Source organism: Hippocampus zosterae, chromosome 4, assembly GCF_025434085.1.
Source record: "Hippocampus zosterae strain Florida chromosome 4, ASM2543408v3, whole genome shotgun sequence".
Classification (NCBI taxonomy): domain Eukaryota; kingdom Metazoa; phylum Chordata; class Actinopteri; order Syngnathiformes; family Syngnathidae; genus Hippocampus; species Hippocampus zosterae.
The window spans coordinates 13,236,159-13,258,773 of record NC_067454.1 but is presented as its reverse complement, the minus strand read 5'-3'; the positions used below and the strand labels follow the sequence as shown (position 1 = coordinate 13,258,773).

The window sequence follows — 22,615 nt, the reverse complement described above, 5'->3', positions numbered from 1 at the left end:
CCCAATGATTTATGAATTTTCAGCCTCAATTAGGGCAGAGGCCACGATTTGATGATACACAATTGTCATTGGATTTTGATTGTGTGCAACATCTGCCCCAGTTAATAAACATTTAACTTATACGTTGTCAATTACCATGTATTGTACTGACACAAAGAATACATACGTCTTGCACATTAAACCAAACTGGATATATTGAATGTTACTCTTAAATGATCTATTTCGACACACACAAACTATTGTGGTTAAGCGCCAAGGGCGCGCCTCATGCTGGCATTGGTTTGTAAGGTGCGATGCTGAGCCCTGCCGGACAAATTCGGAACTACATATTCACTGCACACCATTCTGACCTGCAAAATGAAGATTAGTGGGCGGTATGCACGTAAACATTCATTTATTCATTCATCTTCCGAGCCGCTTGATCCTCACTAGGGTCGCGGGGGGAGCTGGAGCCTATCCCAGCTGTCTTCGGGCAGTAGGCGGGGGACACCCTGAGGAGAAAATTATTTAATATGGCATCAGAATCATGTGCCTGCTGGGATTGCAAGGAAATAATAATTTCTGAAATGATGATCTACAATGCCATCTGACTGAAATAATTTATTCATTTTCTGTAGTGCTTTTCCTCATCAGGGTCATGGGTGAGCTTGAACCTATGTCAGTGGTTTTGGGCAGAGGCGGGGTACAGCCCGGACTGGTCACCAGTCAATCGAAGGACATTTTGACAAACAACTATTGACACTTACATTCACACCTATGGACAATTTAATCGAGTTCTTCATTCAACTGACTGACTGTTGTGGGAGTTTGGACCAAAACTGGAGTCGCCAGACAAAACCCATATAAGCAAGAGTAATGTACGATATGCACACAAACCAAAACTGTGCTCCTGCCAAGTAATATATTTATTTGAATGAAGTTTTAATTCCTCCTTGACGGTTTTTGTTGATATATGAGCATCATTGTTTTTAATCTTGTATTATGTTGGATAACACATGCTCACAATCACCATTTTAGTTCACTACCAAAACTGTTTGCTGGGCTCTCATGTTCTTACACACACTCATTAAACATACTTTAAAAGAGCTTGAATTATGTACTCGATTGTACCGTTGACACAAAGTTGGAATGATACATTTGGCCATGTGTAAAGAGGACTGTCAGAAAAGTTCCAGGACTGATTGGTCTAATTAAACCACTTTCGACCATAAATGGTTTGTTTAGCGCAAACACAACACACAGCTCATCACCAAAAGACCACACCAAGAGTGAAGCTATGTTCACCATGATTGGGAGCTGTTTTCCCATTACCTGGAAATAGAAACCAAATGTCAGGAAAAGCCTATTCGAACATTTGAGCTTTATTTTGAGAAATTAGAGGCCCGTTCATTGTTGACAGATGTGTGCTGGCTTTCATTCAAGATGAGTTTGAATGTGATTACTGAATTCTGAACACAACTTCACCCACCTTAGATAGTGTGCCCAGTTATGCAACCACACCTGTTTATTTTTACTTTCCCTCTCAACAAATAATGAAGAAAAGACCCTTGTTTGAAATACATTTTTTGTGACACCAGACCAGGATTTTTTTTTTGACACACCACATACACCGTGACAAATTCAGATTAAAGAAGGGACTAAAATGTCTATCGCAATCTCTCTTTCGTATTTTATTGTATTTTTTTTCCTGTTCAGCCATTTTAAATGGATTCTTTCCACAGGAGGTTGCAGAAATGCAATCCCAGTTTGACAAAAAGCAGATAAACGCTGTGATGAATTTAATTTTGCCTTCACCAACATCTGCAGGAACCTCCTTGACGAGAGTGAGATACAGAAGCCTGCGGAAAGGAAATCACATCAGTATTGTAACAAATTGCATTTTACAAATGCAATTTCTCACAATGGAAGTCGACATACTTTCTCACCTGGCTGAGAGCAATCTAGTTATGAACTGTGGGAAATGACATTTTCAGGTTGAAAGCAGAGACAGTTAAGGCTGTCATTCTGATTAAAAACATATCAAACCCAAAATAACAACAACGGTATATAAGTTTAATCACATAGGGCATTCACTCTGTCTGACACTCCAAATTAGTTAATCAATCAATCATGAAAGATTATGTTTTAGCTCATGTTCATTTCCAGTCATTTGTTCAACCAATGCCCAAGTAAAAATCTTGAGTTATATCTCTGTATATCCGCCAGGAAACTGCACTGATTGCTGATGTGCATAAAAAATGACGACTGTGAGTTGTACAGTTCAATCCTTAAATGCTGCACATGGTTATCAGTGGCAGATCAACTTTGGGGAGGTGAGAAACTTGTTTATTTTCTTGAGCCGAATGCTCGACTACGTAACATTTCTTGAGTGAGAGAAAATGATAGTATTGAACTGTGACTTATACTCCTAACTTCATCGCTCTATCGCCCAGCATGTTATTAGCAATTTCCCATTGCAAGGAGGCAATCTCGAGCACCTGGATGTTTGAACAGTAATGCCGCTATAAACCTCCATGCACTTATTGGCATCCATTGTCACTTTACGACCCCCAGGCAGCAATTCTGCAGGATCGATTTGAGTTTACCCATGAAGGCTTTTATCCCAAAGCAGAGTATGGTTATCTCTTCCACTCAGATGAATCACCAAAGATGTGCAGTGATTTAATGTTTTTTTTTCCTCTAAAAGGGTTTTATGGTGGTCCTAGCATCATATTAAAAAAAAAAACACCGGAATTGTTGAATCTAATCAGCCAGTTGGTTATCATACTGTGATGCTTAAAAAGGGCTGACAGTGACACCACTAAATCTCTTTGACGCCATCAGATGAGATAAAATATCGTCTTACATGCGTGTATACACTGCGCTCAACAGGCTGTCAGAAAGCGTTTGGTACTTTTGGTAAAAACAAAGCTTATTTTGACTGTTCACTTCCTTTCAAATAAGCATATTCTGCTCCCCACTCGGTATTCTTGTACTGTAGACATATCTACAATGAGGTGTGCAGCCACTTCGGACAACCAATTACAGTGGGTTAGATTTTTCTCTACATAACAAAACTAAAATTACTCTGTTGCCTTATGCCAGCAGCATTATTACTGGTGTAATAAAATAAATCAATTCATCCATGGGTTAATAAGATCTGGTCATTTTACAGTACAAACATCAAAAATCAGTCTGAAAGAATGCCACTGTCATGAGTCTGGTGTGGGCCAACGCGAGGCAAACAGGAAAAGGGAAAGATCCATACTACAAGTCGAACATGTCACTCTGCTTCTTTGCCAGCTTGGCCACCTCTTGTCGTATAGCATGTACAAGTGCAGAGGTGGAGAGGTTGCTAAGGGGAATGCTGTCCGTGTCCATCCCCGACTGCTGCAAGCTTTTCTGGGATGCTGTGCTCTGGGCGGCAGGCTGTTGGTCCAGGGCCTGAGTGTACTGTAGGGGAAGTATGGAAGGGCTCCCCTGGGGGTAGCGAGGATGAGGAAAAGCCTCGACATAACCCGGCAAAGGAAGCTGGAACAAAAAAAGGGTATAGGATACAAGAAAAAAAAATTGAAATTCTGCATTGCCGATAATAACATCCAAAGACAAAATTAGTTTATAGTGCAGACACATTAAAACGTATCTCAATACAGCACAAAGTGTTATCATCGCTGTTTATTGCTTCTTGCAGTTGATGTTTACTGTCACACTAAACATAAGACAAAGACAGTTACACTATGTGTATTTAAAACAACCACATAGCTTTGCCTTTCAGTCCATTCAGGCTTAGTGCAAAGCTAAAAAAAAAAGCAATAGGTCAAATAAAAATGGTGCAGCAAGACATGTAGACAGGCCATTTTAAAGTACAGTCCTAAGTTAAACACTTTTACAGTATTCCCTGTGTAAAATTACTAATATTAGTGATTTACTAATGAGCTGAGAGAGAAGAGGAAATGTCTCAGTATATCGTCTGTCTGTCCCATTCTGCCCCCAGATGGCCAAGAGTGCCACACCAGAATAAGCAGCACAATAGTGATTCAATTTATGGAGTGTCACAAAAACTGCTTAATACTTTTTAATTTTATTTAATTATGTCTATCCTGTGTGTTTTTATGAATTACAATATTATGGAGGGCTATCCCCTTCCCCCAATATACATTTCTAATAAACACATGAATTCAATGAATTAAAATGTCATACAGGGTCTGCCCACTGATGCGAAACATCTTCCGGTTCTGGAGGATAGGACATCCAAGAGGGGCTGTGGTAGGAGGTGGGCGAGGCAGAGACGAAATAGTCCGAGTAGCCCGGCCTGCTGGCTGGGATGGAATAGACGGCTGTGATTGGGTTTCCTGAAGAGAGTCCAGGAGAGAGTGAGAACATGGAGAGTGGGGAACCACACCATGACTTATTTTTAAAATTTCACCTTGGTTCACTGTCCACTCACCTGAGTAGTTGGACACAGGCTGCTCTATAGTGATGGATGGAAGTGCTGCCCGGGAGCTCTGCCCATATGGGTTGTTGTCATGTGGAGTCTGCATTTCCGTGACAGATGTCTGAGAGCTTTTCCCCTTGGGCCCCAGGTCAGAGATGGAACTGAGTGTGGAGTTGTCGAGAAATAAACACAGAATTATACTAAGCAAGCCCCACTAGAGGGCAGACACGCTCCGTGCGGATGAGCAATTAGCTCATCAGCATTCCTGCCATACCTCACTGCACTAGTTCAATATTAAAATGTACACAGGGCCTGAAATCACGCTGGTCACAGTACATTACCTTGAAGATATCAAGTCTCCGCAAATGGGTGCGAGTGGGAATCTACATTGGGGATGCACCAGACAGCATGTGTACGTATGAGTGAAACCTAATGAGCATTACCGTCTTAAGGAGGTGCCGGGAGGTGGTCCAGTGCGAGGTGGTAATGGAGGAGGCGAGCTAATTGCCATTTCAGGGAGCTGGGTGAAGTGAAAGGCCTACAAGAGATAAGAGAAACTCTCCTAAACATGATTCTGAAGGGTTGTCCAAACTTTTTCTTCCAAAGGCCACATGCATCGCATTTTGATGATGCAGCCAGCCATGCTGTGAGTGGCTAGGGGTGCCAAATAAGGCACAAAGGCTCGTTTCCGATGTGTTTTTCGCCTGGAAGTCTCTATTGTGCAGCAATAAATTGCTATTCACAAACCATTCACAGACATCAGATACAGAGCACTCACTATAACGCGCATCAGAAAGATATATACTACATTCAGTTCATGTTCGCCCAAAATCTAAGTCAGTTCATGCGACAGTCACACTTTCTTGGCAAGCAGCAGTCAATTTCTTTGCAGATGATAACATACTCTATGACTGTCAGCATTGCTGTATGTCTGCATGTGTTGCTCTGCCGTTTGTGTTCAAATATCCGTTGCTTAATGGGGTGTATCACCGTGACACTGATGCTATTCATTAGTGCATCTGAGTCATTTTGCATTTTTTTTTGTATTAAGCTAATCAGACTTTACTAAGACAAAGCTATCTAACACTAAGACTCTCTATCTGCCAGCTGCTGCTTGTTCTGAAGTGAGTTGAGTTAACTGCCATCATACAGCGCTGGTCCCGAAAATTTCTGCTCGTCAAATACATCCAAGTCAAAGCAAAATAAAAAAAAGGCCCATGACTTGGAATCTGTCTCCATAATTTTTTGATCATGTCTCCGGTATCTCAAGGCACTGCTGTATACGGTCTCCACTAATAAATAAATAAATAAATAACCCCTCGGTAATAAAGCAAGGATTTTTCAGAATCTTTGAGGAACCAACAGCCCTGTGCTCCACAAGAATAGAGCCACCCTTGTACTGAGCAGGGTTGTGTCAATTCTTAATTTTATCATATGTTGCAGGCCGGTAAAAAAATGGACGGTAGGCTGCAAATGGCCCGTGGGCTCTAGTTTGGACACACTGGCTTTAGAGACCCTATATTATCTCATCCTGCTTACTGGTTTAGGCAAACTGCACTGGTATACATCTGCGCCATAAGACGGGCTCCATTGCAGTCCACCACGACCACAGCTGATCGTGCCCGGGGCGCTGGTCACCACATCTGCATAGGGAAGTGAAGCTGGAACGGCGCTGTAGTGATCAGAAGGGGGCCGGTGGTGGTGGGAGTGCCTCCCGGATGTGGAGTGTCCCCCCGAGGCCAGACTGAATGCCTCCTCCAGGAGCAGGTGCATCTGCTGCCTCACTTCATCAATGGATGGCTGTGAGCTCAGGGTGGACGTCTGTGACTGGCCTTTTAGACCGCGGCCGTACACGAAGCCCCTCTGATCCATTAAATGGTCGACATTCGTCTCTTCTATCAACTCAGGCTCAGTCTGGAATAAACACGCAGAGTGCCGACACATGAAAAGCAATGAAACTCAACTACAAACTTACTGAATCACATGGTAAAAAGCATTACATGTTCACTGAAAACAATAAGTCATCGGATGAAAGAATGTCCCACTTTGTTTTTCTCTTCGTCAATTATTGAAAATCATAACCACTCCATACGTTTCACAGTTCCCACTTTCCAAACAATTCACCTAGTCTGTGTTCCTGGTGATAAGTGAAAGCGTGTCAAGATTGCCCTACTTCCTATGCAAATAAAAGGTTGCCATGGGATACCTACTGTCATACAACTCTTAAATCAGTACCCCCTGAAACATGAAACAGAAAAATCATCTGCAGTGATGGGCTTGCAGCTAAAATGGTCATACTGGAATCAACAAGCCAGGAAATTTATTTGTGAATGTGTGTGTGTGTGTGTGTGTGTGTGTGTGTGTGTGTGTGTGTGTGTGTGTGCGCGTGTGTGCAATTGGCTTGGTTTGCAGGCTGCATCAGTTGAAAAAAAATCATGTGAGTGATGAGTGATTTTTATTTGTCTTTGCTCTTTAGTGTACTGCATAAAATCAGCACGGATGCCCGACATTAAAATTTGTCATCCACATTTTCAAATTAATAGTCGCTCCATTTTGTTGTATCACACCTCATATAGAGCATGTATCGCTTTCCAAAGCTGGACAAAATGCAAAGGAAGTGGGTGGGTGGGGGATGGGGGGGGGGGGGGGTGCAACGGCATTTAAGTCACTGATATCACTGCTCATGATTTACAAAAGAACAGCTCATAGTAAAAACACCAAGCGGAAAGAGTCTGCTCCATTACACCAGGGAGCCAGAAACCATAATGGGACAATAAAAGATGGCATCATGAAGCAGTCAGACGGAAATGCATTACATCAAGCCCTTATAAATGTTCATTTGAGATTATAAATGAATCCACTGTCTTCCAGCAGCGCATTGGTGCACACAGTGACCGCACCTGAGCGCGGCACGTCTCAACTTGAAATGTAAACTAGGCCAAGAAGACATGTCATGTCTGATAAGCTTTGGGCCTGTTTTCACCACCCATGTGACTAGATTAAAAACGGTTACATAATTTGAGATTATTCCAATTATGATGAATGACAAATTGAGTACAGTATGAGTAGTATGAGCGTCTCTTCAGTTAATTGAAGAGCCAATACTCAGACGACAGAATGTGAATGTTTTTGTTTTTTTTGTCCGGCAATGCATTCAACATCCTTCTAATGCAGTGAATGTACTACCATGTACGCGTTTTCCTCACTACTAAAACAGTCCAGTCATAGAACAAGAACGTGCAGGAGTAGAATGATGACCGACAAGTGATTTTATTTTTACTATTGCCTTTTACTACTGTATGACATCTATCCATCCATTTTCTAATCCACATATTCACACAAGGATCGCGGGTGTGCTGGAGCCAATCCCAGTTGATGGTATGGATCTATATTGTGTTAATTGTAGTACGTTGAAGTTATGGTAAGGTAGTTGATGGCATGAAGTAGCTTTGGAATGCGGATGGGACTTACATCATAGCCGCTGTTTCGGATGCCTTTCCTGGGTCTCTCCCTCATCACAAGCAAATCCATCTCTGTTCCTCCAGGACTTGGACTATTGAGGCTCTGCCTGCTGCGATACGACATCTGCCCCATCTGATTTTTCCTGTAGGATACATTTGAAAAATCAAGTAGCAAATTGCTACAGCAAACAGATAATCCATGTATTTAGAGTTTGCATTATTTCCACACCGATGTCATACAGCATTTGGTTCCACATTTAGGCAGTGTAGCCGTTAAACACAGCTTTAGTATATTAGGAACAGCCTAGCAATAAAGAGAGCGCATTCGGAACAAATCAATTCATTTATTTTAGTGTCCTGTGAGCTTGACAGGTGGTTTTATGATGCCAGAAAACATAAACAAGTTGGGAGTAGAGTATGATTTAATTGCAGTTATATGGATTTCACTGAAGGATTGCTCACATTAAAAGCGATAAAATAGATTTAATACACGAGTTACATTAAAGTTTACCTTTGGGAAGGGGATGGGGGGGGGGGAGGCCCGCGTGTGTGGCTCATATACAGTATGTGCTTCTTTTTGAATCCCAAATTTAGCTTTCTGTTTACGCAATATCCATTCATGTTGCCCACTCTCCCTCACCTCACGTGAGACTTGACGTAGGTGGAATTTCGCTCTTCCTCAAGATCTGCCCTCTCGTGGCCATGCTGCTGTTTTTGCGAGAGGGCATGGCTGCTGTAGCTGCTACCATCCATTGGAGGAATGTCATAATATCTCTTCTTGGCCTTGAGTCTCAGCTTGTTTCTGTATTGTTCGATGTCCGACCCCTGCTTGAGGGCTACGTTCACCTATGTGAGTGGAGGAGAGAGTGGCACAATAAAAACTTTTTGAAGACTTGTTAAAAAAGGCCAACTGAGTTTTTGCTGCATACTAATACATGGGCACTCGGGATATAGACCTTCATCTAGGCTTAAAAAATGTCAAACCTATGAAATCAATGGCCGAAGGCATTCCTAAAGTAATGGCTTCCTGAATTTTCCTTCCTTTCAACAAAATGCAATTTCGACAGTCCACATGCCAAAAACAACAAGCCAGGTGAATTCAAAACTCTACATTCTCCATAGGTGAGAAGGTGAGTGTCAATGTTTTTTTTGTTTTGTTTTTTTAATCAAAATATGCCCTGTGAGTGGTTGACAACCAGTCCTGGGTGCAACCCACCTCACGCCCAAACTTAGTTGCGATAGGCTCCAGGTCACTCGGACAAATTGAATCTACTCGATGCACAAACTGAATTACGTCTGGAGTTAAATTGATTCTACTTTCCCGCTTCAGACTCCGTATATAGTTCTATTTATATACAATATTGAAATCCAAAAGCAGATCAATTAAATTAATTCAGATGCACATTTATGCGTGTACTGAGATTCATCCTTCACAAAAGGGACGGGCGGTGGAGTACAAACAAATACTCATCACAACATAACCACCTCAGCAAACATCATAAAAATCATGCTCATAATAGGAAATCAATCAAAACATATTGAAAGGCAGAAACAACTAAATGTCTAGGCTTGCGTTTATGTGAATGAATTTACCTCTCCGTTGAGCATGGCTGAGTCACGGTCAGAAGAAACATGTTGCGAGTAGTTGAGCTGAGCTGTCATGGGCTTTATTGAAATGAGCTGCAGGGAGCCAGAGGATGTATCGTATGGATCTGAAGAACAGAGAATACATTCATTCACAAATCAGTATTTTGTGAATCACGGAGAACATGGACACAGTCTACGGCCTGAAAGCTAAATTCCTGACCTTGCCTCTGATAGACAAGCGATTGAAGCAAACGAGAGTGCGCTTTGCGGCAACCAGCAGATGTTAATTCAGTCTCAACAAGTCTGCTGCTTCAAGCGGGACAATATTTCCCAACCTTTGTTTTGACAGTGCGCCTTTTCATTCGAAAAAAATCTCACTGCACGCCACCAAATGAAAATGACACAAAAAGGAATGCACACACTGAAATAACAGTGATCTCGTCTCACAAAATTCTGTGTGAGATCTGGGCTTGTTCATATATCATTTGTCATCGTCGAGGGGCTCGTTTCACAGCATCCACTGGTGACATGCTGTATGATCAGTATCATTAATGGGTGCTTTTTATGCAAAAAAAAAAAAACATCACGTCAATCTCTGCATAAAGCTAAGTGAAAAAAATTCTGTTATCACAAATGAAAGGAGGAAATCGTTTTATATGTGAGCCTATATTTGCATGTCGCGTACAAACCAGGATGTGATTGTCACACGACCACATGACCTTGTGGTAAGAAGCATGAATGATTTTGTATTCACACTGCCCCCCCACACCACCTCCAGCCACCTCCCCTTCCCCGTGCATGCACGTGACGCTCACCGTCTCTCTTGCGCGTCTCCTCCTTTATCGGTTTCTGCTGCGCTGTGATTTTCGGCGCCGCCAAGCCCCGGATGGAATTCCGCAGCTCTGATTCGCTGTTGATGACGGAACCGTCCTCACTCAACAACTTGCTGCAAGTAACCATAGCAACAGGAGAGGCGGTGAGCTCTCCCGAAAATCGAGCTCACAGCCAGGTTCTGTCACCCTTCCCTTTAACAGTCTCACCTTTTGAAAGAAATTCAATTATGCTGGCAATTGTTTGTTATAAGAAGAGACTTCTGCAACACTATGTTTTTTCTTTGTTTCAAGCAACAGCAGTCCAAAACGATACAGGACTGTTCAATCGCTCAGCAACTTGAGTTGCTTATCAAGGAACAAAATTCGACATACATGCACATGCATAGATGCGTCCACTACATTTAAAAAGATGAAATAGCAGAACATTATTTTTCCCGTAATGAGACAAACGCTTGATCTTTTCACACCGTGTTAAACGCTTTAAATGCTGCAATGAGGCTGGAATCAGAGCCGCGCCAACAGTGACATCAAAGCGCCGCAGTCCATCCCTTATTTGTCTGCTAAGAATGATAACGGCGAAGAGAGAAACAGAGGAACAGAGGATGCCCTCCCTGCTCCCGTTGAGGCGGCGCAGCATGGCCTCAACAAAGACGTGCACTGTGTGATAACTAATAGAGACGTAGAGAATACATTTACATTGGCTGCGTGCGAGGGAGAAGTTCGGTGAACAGATATGTGGAATCGTGACTAATGGGATGAAGGGAATGGCAGGATGAAAAATCTTTAGGGACGATGAAGCTTAGTGCAGATAACGGTGACTTTATTTGGCATTGGAGAGAAACTACATTATGTAAGTATTTGAAATGATTGGTCAAAATTAAGCCTTCCGAACTGCACTCATGATATTGCACATTTCTTTCAAATCATCCTCTAATGATTCATTTACATCCACCCTGCACTATTCAGTGACACTGAACAAAAATATATGTTTGAGTTCTTACGTTAGCTGTATCGGCCGCTGGACAGTACTGCATATATGCCACCGATAAACCATTACTGAGGTGTTCAATGAGGGCTATATTATTAGATATTGGTCCAACTACAAGTTACACGACCAACTTATCCAAGCATGCCTTTAAAGAACAGCGCTTCTTTGCCACAAAATAAGCAAAATAATCCATTTGATCCGGCCACACGCATCGATCTCTGCACACGTCTGTGTATTATTCAACATTATGGCATTAGTAGGGCACGCTTTGACTTCTCTGAGTGAGCCAGGGCATTTTGCGGGGTTTCCATTTTGAAACAAGGTAATTTGCATGGCGGTGAAAATACCTTTTGTATTTGTCACTGGCGAGGTTCGCCTTGTTGACTGTGCCCTCGGGTTTCAAGGTCTTCTCCAGCGAAAGTGGTGCATCGCGAATTTTCAAGGACAACATCAAAGTATCTTGACCAGCAGGTAGGGTCTCCTCGTCTCCTCCCTGTTGCCCCAAATGCTGCTTCGCATAGTCAAAACCTTGAACTGGCTATGGGTGGGGGGAAAAAATGGAAAAGAAGTTTGCAAGAAAGAATCAATGTGAAGTTGGTAAAGTATTTTACTTTGGAACCAATAGCATCAAATCATGTTCCTCATCGTATCCATAATATTGGCGGTGGCACTTCATGTTGTTTTAACACAATAGCAGCGCTATGGCTTGCTGTTTGCAATGCTTGTTCAAATGTTGTTACACATTATAATGATCAGTGTTCATTTTGAGGAAAATTTGTAACAACACAGACCAGTTCTGTCTTGAGCGTGTACATTTATTGGCATGGTTTCTGTTGCTTATGGCCTTGTCCTTCTTGGTTCCAAATGCATATTTAAACCTGTCAACAGATCAAGTTTGTGATATTCGGCTAGAAAAGTGAAATTTCAACATAGACCTAAAATTCTCTCAACCTTTACAAGTGAACTTATTTTTTGAAATTTTCTGAACCTTTGAATGCACATGTCCAACTGTTTCAGTACTTTTTACCAACTTATTCTCTAACAAGGAGCCGAACAGAGTTTGAGTCCTTAATCGAAGAATATATTTCAGTAAGCATTACTGTTTGAACAGTCCTCTGTATCAAGTTGTTCACATTTTCACATCATGAAACCAAAGCTAAACCCAACAACTGAGCACTTCTGTGCCACTGCGAGGCTTCAAACCTGAGGACACCACGAAGTTGCAACCGAGGTACAGAGAGACTGGAAGAGTCACAGAAAGAAGGAGAACATCGATACAAATGGTTTGGTCAGTTAATTTGATCTTCTGCTGACAAAGTTTGCCGCTGTTGCTTTATATCTGAAAGTTCAATGCCTTCGGGGGGAAGGTATTTAAAATATACCAAAAGTAGATAATGTAGTAAAGGTATTTACAAGAATGAACTCTGCTGTCTAATAATAGCTGTCAATAAATGTTACTTGTGGTTCTAGAGAAATTAAGTGTGGGGGGGGTTGACGGTGAAAAAAAATCTTTTTACCCCACTGCTATGCCTTCAACCGGAAAAGATAAATTGATTTAACTAAAGCCCTTTTCATCTTCTTCCAACTTCAAATCCAATAAACACTCACAGTGGGTGATGATAAAATGAGATTGGCAAGTTTTCATAAAAAATATAATGATGGAGTTAAACATTAAAATACACTAGGGGGCACGGAGGAACAATGATTTACTGTTTGTATTGAGAAAGTATAGCCATCCCGTGCACGCACGCACACACAATCGCTCAGAGTGAAAAATGCATGCTTCAAATGCATCTATCCAGCGTTGCAAAATCAATGTGACACTTCACTGAACAAGCTCTCTTTTTGTATTAGTGCACACCCTCATACAGGCTATAGAAATCATTGAATGTTGAGCCACATTGAGTTCATTTGAAATAAATTGCTAGCGCAATAACATATGCATTGACCACAGCATCTGACAGAGTAAAACAATCACTGTTTTTATTCTACGGGAAATCACTTTGTGGGTGTTTTTACATGTGAGGATCGCATAGGGATCAATTGTACCACTGTAATAACTGCGGATTACAGAAGGTAGTGTACGATTTTTATTAGTATCAATAAAGCAGCAGAATGTGCTGAGGGTGTCACTTTTTGTTTTCGTTCATCTACACCGATCCATTCGGGTGAAGAGAAGCCAGTCTAAGCAAAAATGACAGTACGTGGGAGATGCTCAGAGGAGTTTGAGCGGGATAGATCGACACCCTGCTTCTTTGCAATCTTATAAATTCACACACTTGTGCTTCATAAACACTCTGTGTAAAAGCTGGCTGGATCTGTCAAGTAACATCTGGAGATTGCTTGAGGCCAATTGTCTTTCATCCAAGAGAATCCCATTGTAAAAAACGCGTTCGAGCTCCAGTGGGCTGCTTTGTTGGTATTTTTCATCAACACGGCACAAAATACGGCAGTGGAGATAGTTCCTTCGAAGCGCTCATTTGACGCCATGCTAAGAGAGAAATTGTTGTACCTGATGATAGTAGTTGACGTCCCTCCGGTATGCCATCTGAAAGTGAAGAAAAGTGTTTTAACGGGACATAGTCGGTAGCTACAGGCATCTCATTTTAATTATAGAAGAATAAATAAAAGTGGAATGATGGATTGGATAGGGGGAATGGATGATAGTATGAATCTAAAAGCTACATCAATTATGTAATAAATCGTCGTTTGATGTTTTAATTATTCTTTTTTTATCATCTCGTTATATCTATTTTCGTGATGTCATGAAGCTATTTTTTTCAACCCATACCCCATACATTTTCTATTCCACTTGGCGAGCTCAACTGACTTTGCGTGAAATGCTGACTTGTTGCCACTCAATCACGGGGCACATACTATATATATATATATATATATATATATATATATATATATATATAAAAAAAATCCTCATCTCACCCTTCGGGTGGTGTCCGTCCCTCATTCAGCTCGGGTCCTCTACCAGAGGCCAGGAAGCTTGAGGGTTCTGCGCAGTATCCTTGCTGTTCCCAGCACTGCACATTTCTGGACTGAGATGTCCGATGTTGTTCCCGGGATCTGTTGCAACCACTCATCTAGTTTGGGGGTCACTGCCCCGAGTGCTCCGACCACCACAGGCACGACTGTCACCTTTACCTTCCAGGCTCTCTCCAGCTCCTCTCTGAGCCCTTGGTATTTCTCGAGTTTCTCGTGTTCCTTCTTCCTGATGTTTCCATCACTTGGGACTGCTACATCCACTACAACGGCTTTCCTCTGCCCTTTATCTATGATCACGATATCTGGTTGGTTCGCCATTACCATCTTGTCAGTCTGGATCTGGAAGTCCCACAGGATCTTCGCTCTGTCATTCTCCACCACCTTCGGAGGTGTTTCCCATTTTGACCTTGGGGTTTCCAGTCCATACTCCGCACAGATGTTTCGGTATATATATATAAACATATGTATACATATATATATATATATATATATATATATATATATATATATATATATATATATAGACAACGCCGACCTGGAGCGCCAGTTTCAGTTTCATCTGCGCGGACTCTTTGGCGTTCTTTCCAAACTCACCTTGCAGGCACACCGCCTCACCAACCGATACAAGCAAGAGATCGGCGGTGGAAACTTTATGAGATAGAATGCACCGCGATCCCTAGGCTCAAAGGTGCGGATCAAACCGTCGCCAATTCCTAGTGGATCGCAGTGAAGTCCGTCAGGGAGCCTCCACGCCGAATTGACGGGACTTTATCACTGGAGAGTTGGTGCGAAGTGGTAATGACCTTCGGGTCAGCAAAATCCCGCGGGACCGCGTCCGGCGGTATACAAATCCACCGCAGTCCTGGCGTTAAGCGCCTAGCAAGGCGGCGGACCGGATCCCCAAGCGGACCATCCACCTTGGGTTATGAAGGAATGCCCACCCTTCAAAATAAAACACAGGGCCCGGCGCACCCTCGGTTCAACCTCGGGTGCTGTAGACCCCCTGGACCACCACCGTCGGCCACCGCGCTGCCGTGGACCCTGGCCACGGGGTCGAAGTGCGGGGGCGGGGTTGCGACCCGTCCCCCTCTCTCACGCTACATAGCCCCCAGGATGGCGATATATATATATATATATATAATATAACTTGGACTTTTCAATATAATATGTTCAGGATGGCTCTTATGATGCATGATAAGGATTGTGTTTAGGTAGCGAATGGGGAAAAGTAATGGAAACTCAGAATTTTAAATAAAGTTCAAATTAAAGCAACAATATTGTAGCAGCAATTGGGTCTTACATGATCTGTAATTATTTCAGAAAGAAATATTTCATGGAGTGTTTGAATGGATGGTTGATATGCATGGATGCAATTCAATTTATGATTACTACACATTTACCTTAGCTCGTGGATTCAGGTTTCCAATTGCATCCGCTTTGTAGTCCTTTTTGTTTCTTCTGCATAGCACAGCTGTAGTTATGAGAATGATGAGTGTCACAACAGCGATGGGAGCCAACACTGCAGCGATGATCCAAAGGTTATTTGGAGGGTTCTTGACCACGGCTGAGGAATGTAAAACATTATCATTGCTGTCATCATTTTATTGCAACAATCATGTTTTTAATGAAGTGGCCACTATTTTTTAACGATTGGTTCAGCATTGTCCATTTTAATGTTCAATCATGAATCATGTATAGTTATAGGAATTTGGGGAATTCATTATCTACGGACCATAACATCGTCAAAAGGTTCGTAGAATCTGGAGAAGTCACTGCACGTAAACGGCAAGGCTGAAAACCAACATTGAGTGCCTGTGACCTTCAAGGAACTGTTTTGGAGTGAGTTGAGGAGCTTCAATGAGAGGCATCTGCAGGCAATTACAACATTTTTTGGTGGGGTGTCGACAGTCACTACCCCCAGCAAAATGCGGGGTTTCACTCTTTCGGCAGTTGCATACTCAATGTCATGTTCAAAATTATACAGCGTGGTACAACGCACAAGTGGGCCTAACGAATGATGTGCTTGATCAATGGATAATATAATACATGGCTACATTAGCCTCCTAAAACATGCAGATGTGGCAATTGTACCCACGCTAAAATACTCCACATTCAGCTCAACCTAATGTCAAGTCTATTTTGGGCAACACTTTACTGTATGAGAGAATGCTATCAGCTCTTAACTGTCTGGACTGTCTTCCTCTTGTTCTGTTCACCAAGCTCTGCAGCCTGTGCCAACAATGTCCGGCCGGCAGCCTTTCAGAGAGATTATAGAACACAAAGCTTTCCGAAGCTCTTCTTTCTAAACCCCATATGTGGTTTGAGGTTGTCAACGTCCACTTGTCAAACACTTAAAGGCTGCTGTTGCTTACTTACGTTCTGCTTGCAGTTGAACAAAGTAGCCCAGGGTGAGCGCCATGGTCTGAGAATCCACCGTGTTGAGCACCTTGGCAGCTGACACTCCTGCTAGAGGAATGCCATTGTTCTGCACGTAGTAGGTCATCTCTGCTGGATTCTTTATTCCCGGCACTCTTCTGAGACTCACCATCTGAACAGACGAAACAGTAGAACATCAAAACAACATCGTGTGCTGCTATTTAAAAAATAAATAAACAATACAAACAAGCGTTGTTTTGATGATTAGGGTCACACACAAGCGAGAACCCATCCAGGAAATCCGCAAAACAAACTCAACTGTACCAGCCATTCATATTCACAATTACAATTACGGGCAATGAATGCACCTTTTCCACTGCACAGTAGTGACTTGGCTCAACTCGACACAAATCGGTTTGGAGCAGTCATTTTTTGCACTACAAAATGCTACTTTGGGAAACTGACAAATTAAATAAATAAATAAATAAATAAATAGCACTGCGCTGAATCCATCACTCTGAAGGATGCATGCAAAGAACTAGTAATGAGGATTCACTGTATGTCTGAGTGAAGACTGAGGACACCTAGACAAGTAGAGCTTGTAAAGTGTAATTGCAGTGTATAGAGTGACGGCACAACAATAGATTGAAGGTTAGGATATGGGGTTCGTTTTTCTCATTGCTAACTGTGCATCGTCATGTATTACAATGGCCCAACCAATAGTCTTGTAACAACACTCAAGACCAGTCTTGGTCTCGAGACAGGTCTTAAAACCACATTTTGAAGGTCTTGGTCTTGTCTCGGACTTGACTGCCAAAAGGTATTGGTCTCTGTCTCGAACTGTGTAGTCTTGAGCACAAAACGATCGACGAACGAGCAAATAGTAGGAGTCCAAGTCGTTCTATTGGTATCAAACTTTGCAGGAATAGTGCGAATGAAAAAGCGTTACTGGCTCGTGAAAAAACTGAGTGGATGCCATGGATATTGCAGGTGTCGATGTAACGAATATGTTTCTGAACTCTCGGACAAAGCCTGAGTAACTGGAGAGAACCCATGCAAGGAGAGGGAGAACGTGCAAAGTTCAGGCAGTAGGGTCCAAACTTAGATCTGAAACAACATCCTAATCTGACCCTTGATGCTGTGAGGCAAACAAACATTCTCACTGCATGCTATAAATTCATGTGGGGCACTCAGTGGCATCTATTATACATGATTCTTTCTTTCAGAGCAACCGAGAGCCGCTAACTCCCACGAACGACTATCTCTTATCATACCTGGACAGTGTAACTGCCGACAGCAGTGGCTCGTTTGAAGCGAGTGCCCTGCTGGCCTGCCAACACAAACAACTCGGCAAGCCGTTGTTCCATCAGACTGGCAAAGCTTTGGTACAGTTCGGCCAGGCTGGCGTTATCAACATCCTGGATTACTGTGAACGGAGACAACATAGGAGCGCGAGTTAAAAATCTGTTAGACACAGAGGCGAAATGAGACATGTACAGAATGCCATTGCAAAAGTTGGGGATTTGATTTGATTTTAGAACCAGCAAGTGAGTCCTACTACTTATTACCTCCACTCATTCACTGATCAGCTTGTGTATCTTAAAGTTGTTTCATTTTATTGAGAGTCATAAGGCCTGTACCTTAAATCAGGGTAATAATAGTTTCAAATTTTTCCTGATAACTAGTTTTTAATTTATTTTTACTTTTGTTGTTTCAGTTAATTTTTAATTCATTTTTAGAGACGGTCTGTTAGTTTTTCTAAGTGTTGTTTTTTTTCCAAAAGACGTTGTCTAAAGTTTGTTTTATTAGTTTTAGTATTAGTTTTATAAAAATATGGTGTATTTGTTGAGTAAAAGGGGAAACAAAAGCTCACCATGTATTGTGTAAGTAATGTAAATTGCAATTCTCAAAACTTACACCTTCCTTCTTTGCTGATGTATAGCAATATCGAAATAAATACCTTTAAAATGAACCCGGAATTTTGATGTATGACAGGGGTATCAAACTCCTTTTTTGTTGCGGGCCACTTTGGAGTTACGGCTTCCTTCGGAGGAAGGATTTATTTATTTATTTATTACCCATAACAATTTGACATTTTGGTGCAGATTTCAGCATGAATCATGATAGTTGACAGACATGATTTGCCCCCGTGGGCCACATAAAATAATGTGGGGGGCCGGATCTGGCCACTGATCACTTTGACCCAGTGATGTGTGATATTAAATGGCAAGGACGAAAATTAAGGACATTTTCATTCTTGTCACTTTGAGGTACTTTAGTTTTTATTTTATTTTTTAAAGCATTTTCTGTTTTCATGTTATTTTGTTTACGATTTTTTTCCCAATTTTAGGTTTGATGATTTTGATAGTTTACTATAATAACACTGGTTGAATGTCACCAAATATTATCAAGTAGAAGACCTTGAAAAGATAAGGCCGCACATCGCAGAAAGTTCAGATTGAGAGAGAAGCATTTTGGTCCATTAACAGAGGACTAGTAAGAACCTGGCCTGCAACTGTATGAGAGAAAAAGAATTGTCTCAGAATGCACATTAAATGTGCACACACTTCAACAAGTGCCGCGGATTTCGACACACAACCTGAAGTAGAAGGGGGAAATAGAAAACAATCTTACTAATGAATTAATACTCTTACCTGTGATAACCCAAAAGTCCCTGGTGGCAATAGAGGTGTTCAGGTTGTGATACTCCAGTGCTGAAAAGGTAAACACAAATATATATTGTATTTAACCCATTTCACTGAAATCTAACAATGAAGTTGTTAAGTTTTACTGTTTTGAATATGTTCTGTAATTTCATATCTTACGAAGTATTAAATATATTCAAAATGACTTATATCCATACAGTACAATACAGAAAGGTGATTCATTATTATTATTATTATTTTATATTTTATTTTTTAAAGGTCGGAGAGGTAGCTCTGATTTCATTCTTTGAAAATATTAAGTCTTTAAACTCAAATCAAATTATATGTATAGAGACTTGGGTCAGTTTATAGTTCAACTTTTTTTCAGACATTAGAAGTGGTTTTTGACACCCTATCAAATGAAACTAAAGCTTATAAAAACTTAAAGACTCCTGCAGGATATTTCCTCAAATATGGCTGAAAATAAAATCCAAACTGCTCGTCAACACATTTCTTTGTCATTTCAGTCATAATTCGATTGCTTTGTGTTTCTGACATCAACAGTCGTTCAAACAAGAAATGTTCCGTGTGAGTTGGGGATTTAATCATTGTAATCTGGTTACGAGTTGTCAAATATCTGAATAATATCTGGCTGCGTGTTAGACAAACACAGCAGCAAGGGGAGCGCTCGGCTGCTTAAGCTCCGGTTGATGCCTTGTTCTTTTTACATCTATTTCCTGCTTGATTAAACTGCTGCGCTGTGGGCTGCTGAAAGCTTTTGCAAGGGACGCTGCATTGCGTGGCCTGCGAAAGCAGACTCATGTTACACTCGGGCATCACGGCAGTAGTAAAGCAGCATAACGGTGGCTGAGGAAAAGATTGAGGATGGAAATTCAACATTGAAAAAACATACTGTAGCTACGGGGCTCGACGTAAAATCAGTTCAATTATTTGGGTCAAAGGTAGCGTTGAAGCATCTGGATTGGGTCTTGGATTAAAGACAGTGCTGTGGATCCATTACGATGAGAGGTGTTCCAAATCTCCAGTTAATCACAGCCTAAGAGCGATGACTGGACTTTGCTGTTCTTTCTCAGTCCTGTAGGTGTTGGTAGTCTAAATTTGAAATTGTTGCAGAACAACGAACTGTCAGAAAGCCAAGAAAAAGATGATGTTTTGACCATCTGTGTATTAAAAGCATGGTTTATGCACACTGTTCATCCAATTCTCACGGTGGATGCTCAGAAGACTCAGATTATAGAAAGTCTTGGCGACAAACCATGGTGTGATCAAGTCTTCCTCCGTATCGACTTCTTTTCCGTGTTTCCCCAAGGTGCTATTTTGCGAACCGGCAGGATGCCATTTTTAAAGCATGCAGACTCAAGCTGTCCAAAACTACACAGGACCCGGTTCCTCTAGCTGCTCAATTGCACTGGGGTATTCCTCAAATTGCTGTATGCACACAACACTCGTAGAAACGCATCAATTAGGTTATCTCTACGTCAAGGCAATGTCAGCATTTTTATATCCGATTTGATGATGCAAAGTTAGCAGTTTTTACCTTCTCATGGCCATTAATAATTGGGTCTTTGTCAATTTATTTTAATGGGAGGCTGATCTTGTAAGCCCCCAAATACCAGCTTAGGAATGTTGCGGAAATAGCTGCCCATTGGTGGGATTTGGCTTCAAGGAGCTTTTAAATTTGAGCCTGGATGAGAGTAATTACACTATTTTTTTTATCCATAACTCTCCACATATATGACATAACAATACCCCGTATCATCATTTTTGTATATGAAAGGCATCAGGATACTTCTGAGTGGTAGAACGTAAGTAACTAACTCTGAACTGACCTGGAAACGATGACTAAACCCGTTGTGTTTGGGGTTGCACCGCAAGCTATCCCCCAAACATTTTATTTCCACTCAAAAACGTCAACATGAAGCCAACAGGACATTTTGTGTGTATCCTACGAAAGGAGAATGAAAGAAAATAATTTTCTCCTCTTTTTTTTCAAATCAACATTATGCCTTGGTCAAATGACATGTAAAGGGTTTGTTTCCTCTGAGAAGGCTTGACTTATTGCCACCCAGAAGTATGGGTGACGAATTTTACACCTGGTGGTAGATCCATTGTTTCGGATCAAAATAGACATGCGGCTTGCAATGCATTCCACTTGAGGGAAAGTGAAGTAAAGTGGGAGTAAAGTGGCTGAGAGCCAGGCCAAGCCCACATCGGGCACTACAGAACCAGTGGCGCGTTCTGTGTTGTCAAAAGGCACTGTGGGAGATAGTGGTTTTTCCAGGTTGTTTGAGCCAAATCCAACGGCGGTGAGAGAATCACCTGCTGTTAATTATTGCCAGGACATATTGACTTGGACGTGAGGAGGGAGTCACACTTCCTGCGAGCAGCAGTGAAGTCACCGAAGGACAAATTGAAAAACACGCATCCCCTCATTTGCGGTTTTGTTTCATGGTGAGCCTTTTTCTTACACTTTGTAGTCTTCCTTTCCTTCTTGGCACCAAAACAGTTTGGAGGCAAACTCATTCCCTAATGTAATTTTAATGAGAGCTTAATTCAATGATCATTAAGAGCAATTCAGATACATCGCCACACTCGGTGTAAACACAACTGCCATATGTCAATAGTTGATTCACGATAATGCTTGTAGTGAAATTTTAAATTAAAAAAAATGCATTCTGGTTCTATTCTAACGTCTTCTTTAAATGAAGGTCCTGATTCATATTGCTTTTGAGACCGCTTACAAGGACCAAGATCAAAGTGTTCCAGTCAAACGTGAACAAAAACTTTGCTGAGGTTGCTGATGAGCTTGGAATTGTTTTGTGTGCAGAGACAATTTGACTTGCGGCAGACTTGACAGCAAAATCATGGCATTATTCCAAATAGCTTAGTGGAGTGTGAAATACTGACATCTCTATTGCCACATAGAGCAGTTTGTGGTACATTTCAATATCCACTGTAAAAAATAAATGCAAAATAAAACAGTCTATGTACTTTTTTTATATAGCCTTTCAGTGTATCCCCTCAAGCGATGCTGTTTGTGTTTGACACGAAACTACTCTCTTGCATCTCAGAGAAGTAAGAATATGTCACCTCAGCTTTGCAACATTCATTTTGTAGATGATCTTGCTGTTATCATGAAGTTAAAGAAATAATTTTCTCTCCGGGCTTAGAAAATTGGTTTTAAAATTGCTTCTTGTTAGACCAAATGATTTTGCATTTGACTCAAAGCAGTTGACGCTTCCTATGGAATGGGAGCAGACGGCACATTGGGTCTCTACGGGAATGCTGTTTTA

General features: G+C 41.6%; 1 protein-coding gene across 2 annotated transcripts in view; it reads right to left on the bottom strand.

Annotated features, from left to right (window-relative positions):
* Positions 1 to 747: 747 nt before the first annotated feature.
* kiaa1549lb (KIAA1549-like b) overlaps positions 748 to 22,615 on the bottom strand; it is a 54,518-nt gene continuing 32,650 nt past the window's right edge. For both annotated transcript variants that reach the window (XM_052063462.1, XM_052063463.1), the window contains 15 exons: positions 19,311 to 19,370; positions 17,931 to 18,082; positions 16,657 to 16,828; positions 15,681 to 15,844; positions 13,796 to 13,831; positions 11,631 to 11,821; positions 10,278 to 10,408; positions 9,469 to 9,587; positions 8,516 to 8,721; positions 7,886 to 8,018; positions 5,954 to 6,328; positions 4,858 to 4,952; positions 4,427 to 4,575; positions 4,180 to 4,331; positions 748 to 3,510 (listed from right to left, as the gene is read on the bottom strand). In XM_052063462.1, the coding sequence (XP_051919422.1) occupies positions 3,247 to 3,510; positions 4,180 to 4,331; positions 4,427 to 4,575; positions 4,858 to 4,952; positions 5,954 to 6,328; positions 7,886 to 8,018; positions 8,516 to 8,721; positions 9,469 to 9,587; positions 10,278 to 10,408; positions 11,631 to 11,821; positions 13,796 to 13,831; positions 15,681 to 15,844; positions 16,657 to 16,828; positions 17,931 to 18,082; positions 19,311 to 19,370 (2,399 nt within the window). In that variant the 3' untranslated portion in view covers positions 748 to 3,246. The remainder of the gene's footprint in view (positions 3,511 to 4,179; positions 4,332 to 4,426; positions 4,576 to 4,857; positions 4,953 to 5,953; positions 6,329 to 7,885; positions 8,019 to 8,515; positions 8,722 to 9,468; positions 9,588 to 10,277; positions 10,409 to 11,630; positions 11,822 to 13,795; positions 13,832 to 15,680; positions 15,845 to 16,656; positions 16,829 to 17,930; positions 18,083 to 19,310; positions 19,371 to 22,615) is intronic.